The sequence below is a fragment of the Haemorhous mexicanus genome, chromosome 7 (genome assembly GCF_027477595.1).
Source record: "Haemorhous mexicanus isolate bHaeMex1 chromosome 7, bHaeMex1.pri, whole genome shotgun sequence".
NCBI classification, from domain to species: Eukaryota; Metazoa; Chordata; class Aves; order Passeriformes; family Fringillidae; genus Haemorhous; species Haemorhous mexicanus.
Window position 1 is genome coordinate 18,658,848 of NC_082347.1, and position 12,900 is coordinate 18,671,747.

At 45.8% G+C, this 12,900-nt stretch overlaps 1 protein-coding gene across 1 annotated transcript; it reads right to left on the reverse strand.

Annotated features, from left to right (window-relative positions):
• Positions 1-3,169: 3,169 nt before the first annotated feature.
• PPIF (peptidylprolyl isomerase F) lies at positions 3,170-11,701 on the reverse strand. Its single transcript, XM_059851273.1, has 6 exons — positions 11,412-11,701; positions 9,277-9,307; positions 8,338-8,426; positions 6,108-6,204; positions 5,282-5,357; positions 3,170-4,878 (listed from the first exon to the last, which is right to left on the reverse strand). Exons 1-6 carry the CDS (start codon positions 11,598-11,600, stop codon positions 4,743-4,745), a joined length of 618 nt encoding a protein of 205 aa, XP_059707256.1. The 5' UTR covers positions 11,601-11,701; the 3' UTR covers positions 3,170-4,742.
• Between the last annotated feature and the right edge of the window lie 1,199 nt (positions 11,702-12,900).

Here is a 12,900-nt window from a genome sequence, read left to right on the forward strand (position 1 = left end):
GGTTTGTTCACTTAACCAGCTAATAAATAACAAACAGTTTGAGTCAGCATTATCCTCTGATATGATTGCACTGAACTCAAGCCAAAACCACCAGCAGTTTTATTTCCAGCTATGCTGCAGGACATTTTCACCACTGACAGAGCAAGCAACAGGTACTGACAACCCTCTGCAGCAAGGTCCCTCAAATCTTTCTCACATAGACATGGCATCTACAGACAAACAAGCTTGTCTGCATTCAGATCCACTGTAACAGAACCGGATCCCCCTGCTACCTCACAGTTATCTCCCTTCCTCTTCCACCATTTAGAGCTCACAGTGAAGGTCCTCCTGCACCCCACAGCTCTTGAATCACACCGTCGCCAGTTCCTGACACCCTTGGCCTCAGCTCTGACAAAAGTAAAAAAAGCACCTCTTTGCTCCTGTTCACCTCCCAAAACAGTGAACCACTTGCCTCTCCAGGAGCAGCATTTCTGTCCTACAGCTTCCCCAAGCCTTCCTCTCCACGGTGCCAGGGCACCATGAGTGACCTGTGCTGGAGCTCCTTCTCTTGGAGTATTTGGGGAGAAGTAAAAACCACTGCTGATATCCATGTGCCTCTGTCTGCCCTCACCCAGCTGGCTACTCCTGGGAAACCAGTTTTACTCACAACAAGCAAAGTGTCCTCAGACCCCTCCCATGAGGATGGAAATGAAGAACTGGGGAGTGAGGCAGGGGCTCAGCCAGCCTGAGGCACAGCACAGCCCTGATGTGAGGCTCCCAGACCTCAGCCAGGGCAAGGGGAAAGAAGTTCCATGGGAGAGGCACTTGTGCCTTCCTGATGCTGTGGCTCTTTTCTCTCCCCTGGGTCTGGCAGCTCACCCACAGCAGGGTGCAGGCTGTGGGTGGCCACAGTGCCCCACGACAGATGTAGGGACCACTTGGAGGCAGGAGAGCAAGGAAAAGGCATAGCCAGAGCTGTACTGGAAAAATCAGAGCTGGTACTGGAGAAGTAATGTCAAGGCTCAGGACAATTGTTGCCAAGCTTCCGTTTTTAGTTCAATAGCTCAACAAATTGATGTTTTGGGCTATGAATATCCAAGGCAAAAATTCACCTGTGACCAGCTGGTCCATACAATGTTTTTAACAGTCAGATGCAATTAAGAAATCTGCAGGTCAAGGCTTGAATGTTTTTTGCTTGAAGGTCAACGTATTTTTAGCCTGGTTACTTCTAAATTGGGTAGAATGTGCTTGTCCAACTACAATTTTTCAGCTAGCAGCAGGACATGCAGATTGGCCTTGAAATATCATGGTAAATGATTTGTACCCTCAGTAATTCACTTCTTTGAGGTTCTGATTGTTGATACATTACTACCAGCAGAGTATACAGCATTACAAAAGAGAACAACACTTTGTACCTCAAATGTCTTGACTTCAAAGCATTTAAACTTTATAAACAAAGAAACATAGCCTCAGTCTAGCACCAAAGAAAGCAATTTATGTAAGCAGAAGGTCTGGAACAAATAATTAAAACACGAGACTAAACAAAAACATTTGTGAGTTTATTGAAACAACTTTGAAATATAAACTCATTTTTTCTGTGTATATTTACTTGCACTTTACCTAAGGGTGTGCTTTCTTACTTGTGTTGCATCTGGAAGCACATCAATGGTAGCCACGTGAAGCTCTCTGCAGGCTCTTTTCCTGGAGTGCCCCAGCCTCATTCCACAGGCAGTCCCAGCCTCTCTGACAGTGTACAAACATTTATTCTAAACGTGCAGGTGAAAAATGGCAGCAGCACACCTGCCATCCCTCTGCTTTTCTCAGAGTCACTTCTCCATAGTAAGTACCTCTGTCTTCAGTGACCTATTAGAGTTATGCAGGATTTCTAAACACTAGTTCGCCAAAAAACCGTTCTGGACGATACACTCAGCTTCAACCTCTTCCATCCCAGGTCAGTAAGCCACCGCTCACGGCAATGTACAGCCGCGGCTGGGAAAGGCACTGCTTTACCAATTTGTCTCATCCCGCAGGAGCTGAAGCAGCCGCTCAAGGACAGTAGGGTGCAAGACACACAAGGGCAGCGTTGGGGCTTCAGGAAGGCGGGAGGGCAGCTCAGCGCACCCCGGGCGGCACGGGGAGCCTGCGGGCACCCCCCCGGCCCTGACCCCGGCTCTGCACGGCCCTCACGGCGGGCCGGGCCTGCCGCGGGCTCGGGGCGCCACCTGGCGGGCAGCGGGGCCTGCACACCGAGTGCTGGGACCTGGCAGGGCAGGGATGGAGCGGGACACCGAGTGCTGTGACCCGGCGGGGCAGGGATGGAAGCGGGACACCGAGTGCTGTGACCCGGCGGGGCAGGGATGGAGCGGGACACCGAGTGCTGTGACCCGGCAGGGCAGGGATGGAGCGGGACACCGAGTGCTGTGACCCGGCAGGGCAGGGATGGAGCGGGACACAATAGTGCTGTGACCCGGCGGGGCAGGGATGGAGCGGGACACCGAGTGCTGTGACCCGGCAGGGCAGGGGTGGAGCGGGACACCGAGTGCTGTGACCCGGCAGGGCAGGGATGGAGCGGGACACCGAGTGCTGGGACCCGGCCGGACAGTGACAGATAGGGACAGAGCAGGACACCGAGTGCTATGACCCGGCAGGACAGGGACAGACAGGAATGGAGCGGGACACAAGAGTGCTGTGACCAGGTAGGACAGATATTTTAGCCCAGTAGTGAGAGGCAAAGCAATCCATCACCCCCTCTCTTGCTGGCTGCACCTGAATGACACCATGGCTTCTCAATACCAGCAGATCAGACCTGTTGTCATCTTATTGCAGGGGTTCCCTACTGGGAAGGGTTTCCTTATCACAAAAGTTTCATACCTCCTTGCTGTTTCTTGTGGGCAGCTTTTCACAAAGTGGCTGACTCCAGTTCCTTTCTCAACCAGCCAACCCACTCTTTTATAACACTCTTCTTCTCACTGGTTACAGCTGTGGCCTGGTAAAGTCAGGCCTGCTCCTAATCTTGGGTAATTGGCCCAGCTGCAACTCCTTAGGGTAAGATTACTTTCTACACTATCTTTATTTTCTTATATTCTGTCCCCCTACACAGACCCATCACAAAGTCAACAGCATTGAACAGCCCAGGTAAGACCAAGAGGTTTCAGCTTCTCAGATTCCTGCTTTCAAGAAAGGAGCAGACTTTTTTTTTGTGGCAGAAGTGTATTTAATAATTTTCATATACAAATTAAGAGAATACACAAAAAAACTGTTATTGTACCAAGTGAAATAAGCCAAGCCAACACAATTTAATATTTTAAAAATACTACATTAAGCAGCTACAGTGAAAAGAATAAAAAGCTTTTCAATTCAATTTTTTGCAAAATTACATTTTAAATACTACCTTGCACATATGAGTGCAACCCCCAGTTCAAAAAACATCCAGTACAAAACAGTTTTAAACCCACATATTATCATTCTGCAATGAAAATAAATTCACATTTAAAGAAAGCCATCACATTTTTTCTCTTCTCTAATGAGATTATTGCACAAACCAATCATGTGCTTTTTCTCCACAATCATTGATACATTACAGCCTTAGTGATTCCAGAGGCAATGGTGTGAGATTCCAGCATTTGTTGCTGCTCAAGCATGCCACATAGAACATACATCCTGCTTTATACAAATGAAATGTCTTGAGCTGATCCGCTGAATTCTTTCTTTCTTTCTCCTGCATAAACCCCAACAATAACCATTTTGCTGCACTGAATAGGCCTTGTGGTTCTGTGGTGACCCATTCTGACTGATGATGATGCCTAAGAAATCATAACCCAAGTAATACCCAAGTTGGGCTGACTTCACAGGATCTACATGAAAGAAAGGCAATCAAACCTATTTCTCACTCAAGCAAGCTCACTATACTGATTATATTCTCAAAGTACAAAAATAGGCCATATATTGAGAAGTGAGCTGTATTCCTCACAGAACCAGATCCCAGAGCAGAAGAACACTTCAAGTTCACAGTTCCATAATAAAAAAAGTCCTGAGATCCTTTGGCTGGATTGAGGTGAGGTGCTGTTGCCAGGTAGAGCTTCAGTAGTAGCCTAACTTAACCTAAAGCAATTTACTTAACCCAAAAGTCAAATTGCTCCACTGAAGCAGGTAAGGTAGAGTTTATTTTTCAAAAGTAGTTTGAAGGTGTAAGAAAGACTAAACCAGAATTAATTTTTAAGAAACCCACAGCTGCTCATTAAACCTATTGGACAGAACTTAAATGAGACAAAAAGAAAATTACAGTGCTGTTGCAGACAGCCTTGAGAGCACTGGTCAGTAGTATTGCTTCAAAATGATGAGATAAACAGAATAAGAATTTATTAGCACCAAAGGAAACACCACATTTCTCAATTTATACCTAATCCCCAACTGCAGAACCCCTGCTGTCAACTCCACCACCCATTCTAGCAGCTGAGACATCCAAATACCAAGGACAATATCAACACTGCAGTCAGGTACACCCTGGGTGACGTCAGCACTTCTTGCAAAACACAAGGGGACTCTACCAAACCAGCGTGACTACCATGGTGGTGCACTTACAACATGCTTCAGTCACTATTTTATAGTTTTAATCAATATTATTCAATATAAGTATAAAAGTTGGACCAAGTTAAATAAAAAACATGGTTCTATAGGTGCTACTTGTGAGATAAGAAATGTTTGGGTGTTTTATGATCCATTTTTCACAGCATCCGAGTTGTCATGAAGGGTAGGGCAAAAGGTCAGGACAGCTGGCCACAGTCAGTAATGACAATCTTTTTGGAGGGCTTTCCACTCTTGGAACCAAAGCTCTCAATTTTTTTCACTACGTCCATTCCTTCCTTTACATGCCCAAAAACAACGTGCTTTCCATCTAGCCTGTAAAACAAATACACAAAGGCAGTTTTACTTAAAATAACATAAAGACAGTATTAGCAGATCTTCATAGCTTTCACCTGCTGACCAACTCTATGGCAAAGGCTCAACTGCCCTTCAAGTGACATGAAGCTTTATAACATGACTTTAGCTCTGGACCTTAGAAACATTCTGAGGGATAGCAGCCTTGTTGCTGTTACAGCTCTTCCTCCCTCAAGTAACAAAACCAGTTTATTTTCTATTGGAATGAAGTAATCCAGAAGTAACAACTAAACAAAGAACCAACCAATCAAACAAACAAAAAATATCAACCCACAAGCAACATAAAAAAAACCCTAAGAAAACCCCAAGCCCTTCAGATTCAGGCATCAATTAATGAGGTTAATCTGCAGGGCTGAGAACCTACCAGTCAGTTTTTGCAGTGCAAATGAAGAACTGTGATCCATTTGTGTTGGGTCCTGCATTGGCCATTGAAAGAACACCTGGAACAGCAGCGGCAGCTCGTTAGACTGATGTAACAAGTATGCAGTGCAAAAGACAATTTTCCTCTGCACATTTACATTAAAGATTGACAGAAGATGTGATAGTCTCACAGTATCTCCGAATAATTTCTAATGCCAACTTCCTGCCTTGGATTATTCCCTCCTGCCCAGCCTCCCCTGGTTCCAGAGCAACAGTGTTAGTAACATAATTAGCTGTACACACCCTGAACACAATTAACACCACCTAACCTCTCCCGTGGTTCAGCAGCAGCAGCCTCCTGGGACAAGGAAGTAACAATGCAAAAAAGAGAGACTACAGAATTCAATTAGATATTCTTCTGGATGGCCTTGCCTTTGCTTTTTCTGGTGTTAATTTAAGCTTAAAAGGACATACCTGTATACGAAATTTCTAAATAAGAAAGGATATACTTAAACAAGAAATTCCAGATTGCTTTGTTTTACTTCTGCAGTAATCTTCAAAAAAAAATTCAAGTCCATGACTTATGAAAGCAGTAATTTCACCTTTGGACGATTTTAAAGCCCTTTATGGGCTGGCATATATTTGTAGAGCAGTCCACACAAATAAGCATATGCCAGGGACAACACATTGTTAAATTTCTTTGATACTTCTGTCATTACCAAGAGACCCAGAAATCTAAAAAATCTTATTTTTTTAAAACCACATCTTCATAAACAATGCTTTTTTGTAGGTTATAGTCTTCAGAAGGTAAAAAGAAAATGTTTATTTACCAGGTCCTACATGCTTAAGTATGAAATTTTCATCTGGAAATCTACTGCCATAAATGGATTTTCCACCGGTTCCATTATGATTTGTAAAGTCACCACCCTGAAACAGAAAAAGGTATCAACTCTACTAACACACATGACTATTTCATAACAGAAGTAATGCTATTGCAAATACACACACTTGCTCTAATTTAAAAGTGACAACATTAACAAATTTTCTTCAGGTTAAGGATGAGCATGGCCACTCAATTTAGAACCAGATGAAGGTACACTCAGGCTAAAAGTAGATTTCTGCTCCAGATATTGCTGATATTCTCCATAACTCCTACAACCACCTCTCTGTGTTAACAGCCTTTCTCCCAGAAGTGATGCAACAAACAGCAGTAATTTTAAGGAACACCTCAAAGGCCTCAAGACCTCAAAGACCTCCCAACTCCTTTTTCCCCCTCCCTTCTTCCAACAGGTATAAACACTGGTCAGCATCTCCATTATTACCCTTTGCTATTTCTAGGTTTTGTTGGTTGTTACACCACAGCTGTTAAGCTTATGTTAGCTGACTCCATGCTGCTTGCCAGAAGAGATGTGACCACCCATCTTAGGTTTAAGACAAAACACAGGCTCAAACAAAAAATGCAGCCACAGTGACTCGCGGAGGTGGCTCCTAACCACTGCTCCCAGTCGCATGCCATCTCTTCTGCTGGAGTGACACCACCTGTGGCAGAGAGAACTCACACCCAACAGGTACTGCATGTGACCTTCAGCTTCCCCTTGTCACCCTGAGTAACCTCCTACAGATGGTGTCACAGCTACTCCTACGCAGTGCCAGAGCTATGTGCTGCATGCCATGTGGGGCCATGGAATTGCCGAGTCCCGGATATGATGGCCCTCAATTAGGCCATACCAACTGCCTGAATCACATTAACAACCCATCTCAACAAGTGCACAAGTCACTACTGTTTTCTCTCACTTGAAAATTGCTGAAACCTGTGACAGTATTTCCACTTCAGCAATGACCTCTAAGTAATTCCTAAACATCAATTCATTATCTCACCGTACCATAATCAACCATCTAGTATCCTGACTTCCAGTCCATCTGGGGGGCCAAAGCAGGGCCGGCAAGCAGAACAGACTTACAGGGAACTTCACAAATTCGTGACAGAATTCTAAGTAGGGTTTGTCCTTCTTTAATGTATTTCTCATCCCAGAAAGACTTCTAAACTCTATCCTTCTGTCAGTATCACAAAACCTTAGTTTGCATTTGAAAGGCAGGAAAATAGGTCCTTTACAGCACACCTGTCCCTTTTTTTCTTCTTAAAAATAGGCCATACAACTAGGGCCTCTTGTTCCAACAGATGTGTTTTTCGCTTAAAAAAATAATTAAGGATGGGAGACTATCACATTTATCAGTTAACAAATAAAGCATGCTTACTTATACCTTCAAAATTTCTCAAAATTTTCTCAGACTTTTTACATAGCTATTCAACACTGCAATGTTGTTGAAATGCACCCCTTTTTAAGGTAAGAGAGGACCACCAGGAATCCCGTGCACTACAGCAGCTCCATCCTGCTCATCTGCCAAGCACAGTACAAAAAGAAGCTTTCAAAAAGCTTTGTTATTATTTTAGTTCCTGCTGTTTAAGTAAAAAGATGTTAATATGCACGGGCTGCTGTCCAGAATTTCAAAAGATCTGTTCTTTAAACCAAAACAAAATCCATCTCAGATGCATCACCCCAAAAATCAACCCAGACCAACCCTTTTGGTTTCCATGTTCCCTCCATATTACAGAGACATTAAAAAAAATACTAAAACACATTGTCTATTGTGAACAGATTATTCTACTGGGAATAAGGCCTGCACATGTTGTTTGTCAGCTCACAGAGAACAGTAAGGTGACTGTCATTCTACCCATTCTAAGGTGATTGTCTTCTCCCAAGCAAGTGCATGTTGTCAGCTCTGCCCCACACTAAAATACACTGCCCTACTACAGCAGAAAGCCTTCAGACAGGCTTCTTCTGACCATCTACACATACATTCATTTGTACAAAAGATGAGCTAAGCAACAGCCATTGCAAAATGATCAGAAATGCAAGTTATGCTGTCACTTCTTTGTTGTTTTGCTAGCAAAGGTTAGAGCAGAGCCATTTCAAATGTTACTACTAGTCTGTTTCTAGAAATATGTAAATAATACAAAAACAAATTTAATTTAACAATTTAAAAAAACCCCAACATTACCTGGCACATAAATGAAGGAATCACTCTGTGAAAAGTGGATCCTTTATACCCAAATCCTTTCTCACCAGTACAAAGAGCTCTGAAGTTTTCTGTGGAAACAAAGCATAAAATATTACATTCTGCATAATATGTGGCAATACAATCACAACTGGATTAACCATGCCCCAAGATTATACACTTCAAAAACTTGATTGCATCTTTAAAGTATTATCAATCTATCAGTTATTTCCATACTTTAAAAAACCCCTTTAAAAAGCCAAGAAAACAAAGCTTATTTAGCTTCAGGACAGGGTACAAGCATAAGTCTTTTCCATCTCATCTCCCTTTTATTTTGCTGTGACTCCAATTCCATAACTCTCCCCACCTTTGCCTGTAGTCACAGGTTTCATTTTCTGACTTTTATGCCTTTGTTCTTTATAGCAGTTATGAGGATTATACTTTTTTAAAGTATAATTCTCTACTAGGAAATAAAAAGTACAAGTTTTTTCAGAACCACTAAATAATCAGATGAGGAAGGAAACAAATGATAAAGCACAAGATCTCTCTAAAATTAATTCACTAATCAGCTAGTGACCAGAAAAATAAAACCCCATATACTCTTTGAAAACTGTAAGAAAGAGGACGCCTTTGATTTTCCCTTCCCCATTTGCTCTGGGGTTTGATTTTAATGTCAGCTAGTGTGATTTAAACATATTTATTCAGCACCATTAACCCAATATATGAACTGTACTATCTTGGTGCAAATTGCAAAATGAAACTACCTGGAAAAATAACAAATTCCATCTCCTCACCAGCACTTCCTGTCATATTTCTCCATATAATAAATGGGGATGGAACATGAAAAAATAGTTGTAAAGGGTAAAAGAACCTTCTCATTCCTGAAAATCACAATCTATAACTTAAGCATTTAAGTATGAAATTCTGAAGATGTTGCCTCACCTGCTGTCTTTGGGACCACGTCAGCTTTCAGCTGTTAAAAAAAAATAAACACATGAATTCATAAGTCAGCCTTTTCAAATGTACATAAAAAAATACTTACATGGGAGACTGGTACAACTGAACCCTCCTCCCAAAGTGGTAGAGTTATCTGAAATCACAAGCCATCCAAAATTCCATGAATACCTCAAAACTTTCCAAGCATTTAGCCAGCAATGAAAAATATCCCCTCAATGAAACTTTTAGCCAGTTAATGAAGAGCCACTTGAGCAGTGTCTAATGATTTCACTGAATAATACATAATTGAGCAGAAACTAAGAAGAATCTTCACTATGGACCCCAAGGATCATAGTTTGGATACAACTAAGGAGACCACTGTCCTCCTCCACCCTCTGCATTGAACCAGCTGTTGAAAATGACAGAAAAGGCAAAGGAAACAGAAGAGCAGAAATTGTACATCAAAAACAACTTATGATGTTACATACACATTTGCAACCAACGAAAACTTCTGATTTTGGTTACTGTACATCTTTTTACTAATCTTAAAAAGGGACATAAAAGTGGCTATACCAGCCAGACCAAAGTTTTACCTAGCTGGACATCCTGACAGTGACCAGCAGCAGACACCTAGAAACTGCATGGCTGCAGTAAGAATTTAATGTTCCTTCCCTAGGCCACTCTTCTCGGATGGCTATAATTTGCAGCTGAAGATCACCACAGCTCAGCCAAAGATTCAAGGTGATGCTGCAATGCATTCAGACTTTCTCTGACCTGGGCACACTAAAAAACTTTAGCATAGAAATTAAGTGCTACCACAAGAAATACAGGAACATTAATGCTATTTTTTTAATAATACCACCCAGATATTTCATTAATGAATAAGGAACTTGAAAAGTAATATTGTCTACCTATGATACTCTGAAATACTACCTCCTGAGAGCACAACAGCTGGAACAGTCCAACTTACTCATAAGCTAACACTATCAATAAATAAAAATATTCTGGGCTCCAGTCTCAAAGAAACCTCTTTTAGAGAGAACTCTGATGAACTATATTTTAAAAAAATTCTACAAATACAGACCCAAGGTGGGTGCTGGAGGCAGAAGGCCACACTGACTTCCCTCAGCAGGCAGCATTCCTAAGAGCTTCATTCGCTCTCCAGTGCGTGGTTCTGGAATACAGCCCTCATGCTTTCCCATACACAACGTATCTGAGGCACATCCCGGCCCGAGGGTCGTGTGTACGTAACGTGGCACACGGTGCCCACGGCGCTTTTTTTTTCTTTCTTTTTTTTAAGAACAGAGATTACAGAAATTTTCCTCTTCAGGCCTTCTTTACATGGCCGAGCATTCCAGAGACAGGATTTTTAAGGATAGAGGCAGCTGGTCCCCGGCCCTTGAGCTCGCTGCCCCCAGCAGCGCGGTGCCTCTCGCTGCACGTGGAGCCGGCGGCTCGAGGAGGCAGCGCCTCAGGAAACTGACATCCTTAGGATTCACAGGAACCACACAATTAGCGCCCAGCGAAACACAGGATGAAGCTGGGGGCGCGGTTGAAGGGCTCCAGGGGCCGGCTGCCCCAAGAGCAGCAGCCCCCGGCGGGAAGGCGAAGGACCCCGGTGCCGCTGGGACGCCGCTCGCCCCTCTCAAGCCAGCGGTACACGACAGCAGTGAGTTCATTTTTGTTCAGTATTTCTGCTTGCATACTATGCAAGTGACCTTCCTTCGAGGCTCCCAGCCACACCAGGGCCGTGCCCTCCGCCCCGGCCGTCCCTTGGGGATGGCCCTACTGACCGGCCGCGGGCACAGGCGTGCCGCGGCTCAGCGAGAGCCCCGGTCCGAGCCCAGCCCGCCCCTCCTGGAGGGACCGTACCATCGCTCTCTCGCCCCGGGACAGGAGCCCCGAGGGCAGCCGGGCAGCGGCTCCGGTAGGCGGGCGAGCCCCGCCATCCCCCGGGCCGCTCTCCGGCCCGCACCGGGGTGTGCGTGCCCTGGCCGCGGGCCGTGGAGCCGGCGCTGCCCGCCCGCCCTGACCTTGCCCGCTCCCCAGCCGCCATGCCCGGGGCCAGGCCGCCCTCGGCTCCGCAGGTCCGTCCCCGGGCCCCGCGCCGGGCCGGCTTCCCGCAGCCCCCGCGCCCCTACCTCCAGCACGACGCGTCCCAGCGGCTGGTTGTCGGCGCCCACGTCCAAGTATACTACCGGGTTCGGCGAGCCTGCGCCGGCCCCGCTGCAGCCGCGGGTACCGGCCGCCCACAGGCAGGCGAGCCCCGGCGGCGGCAGCAGGTCCCCGGACGGGCGAAGCAGGCGGCGGGCGGCGCTCAGCGCCAGCATCCCGCGGGCAGGCAGAGCGCAGAGCGAGCGCTGCGAGTCACAGACACGCGGACAGACACAAGGACACGCCGCCGCTGCCCCGCGGCCTTTATGGGCTCCGCCGCGGCGCCGCAGCGCCCACTGGCGGCGGCAGCAGCAGCGCAGGGCGAGATGGCGGCTGTGGCGGCGCGGGCTGAGGGCTGCCCAGCGGGCTGAACGCGGGGCCCGGGCGGTGCCCAGCGGGCTGAGAACGCAGGATGAAGCTGGAGGCGCGGTTGAAGGGCTCCACGGGCCGGCCGGGGCGGAGCGGGCTGAACGCGGGGAGCCGGCTGCCTATCGTGCTCCCCCTTTATCTGCCCTCTGTGCTGCCTCCTCCCCGCCCACCATTGCGCAGGGATTGTTTGCGGGGGTCTCGTTTGTCCGTTTGTGTGGGGGTTTTTTGCACATTTCCTCACAGCCCCCTTACCCCAGGGACCAACAGAGACGGGAAAGTTTCTAAAATTTTATCATTCTGCACAATGGCTCCGGAGAGCACCTTGGCAGGGAAGGCGGCGCAGCTGTCACAGGTGCAGGATAATTGGGATCAGCGGGGACGCGGGAGTCACGGGCTGCCCGTCACTCGCCGACAGCACCCCGGGAGTTTCGGCACTGACGCGTCTCGAAAGAGGCGGGTGTCCCTGAGTCACCCAGCACTGCAGCCCCGGCCGTGCGTTCAGCATCGCTCCAGAGCCCGCCTGCCCGAGGGATTACAGAAGAGTAACAGCAATCCCGGTTTAATGTAGTGAAATACCATTCATGTTTTATATGAAAAGAACAACACATATAATTTTAAGTTTTCTTAACTTAGCAACTTAGATGAAAGTACGCGGTACATATTGATAGTACTTTTTTGATATTACTTTGAATTCTCCAGTTTCCGTCTTGATTTCAGGTATAAGTACTTCCAAAAGTTCTTCAAATTCTTAATGCCATAAGATGTCTTTAAAAAAAAAAAAAAGAAAGAAAATCAAGCATGATTCTAATAGTTTTCACATTTATTTGTAGGGGGATAGAATATAAGAAAATAAAGATAGTGTAGAAAGTAATCTTACCCCTAAGGAGTCGCAGCTGGGCCAATTATCCAAGATGAGAAGCAGGCCTGACTTTACCAGGCCACAGCTGTAACCAGCGAGAAGAAGAGTGCTGTAAAAGAGTGGGTTGGCTGGTAGGGAACTAGAGTCAGTTGGCTACTTTGTGAAGAAGAAAGAGTCAGTGCTCTGAAAACACAAGAAAATACCTAGAAGATATGAAACTTTTGCAATTAGGAGACAACAGTATGGAA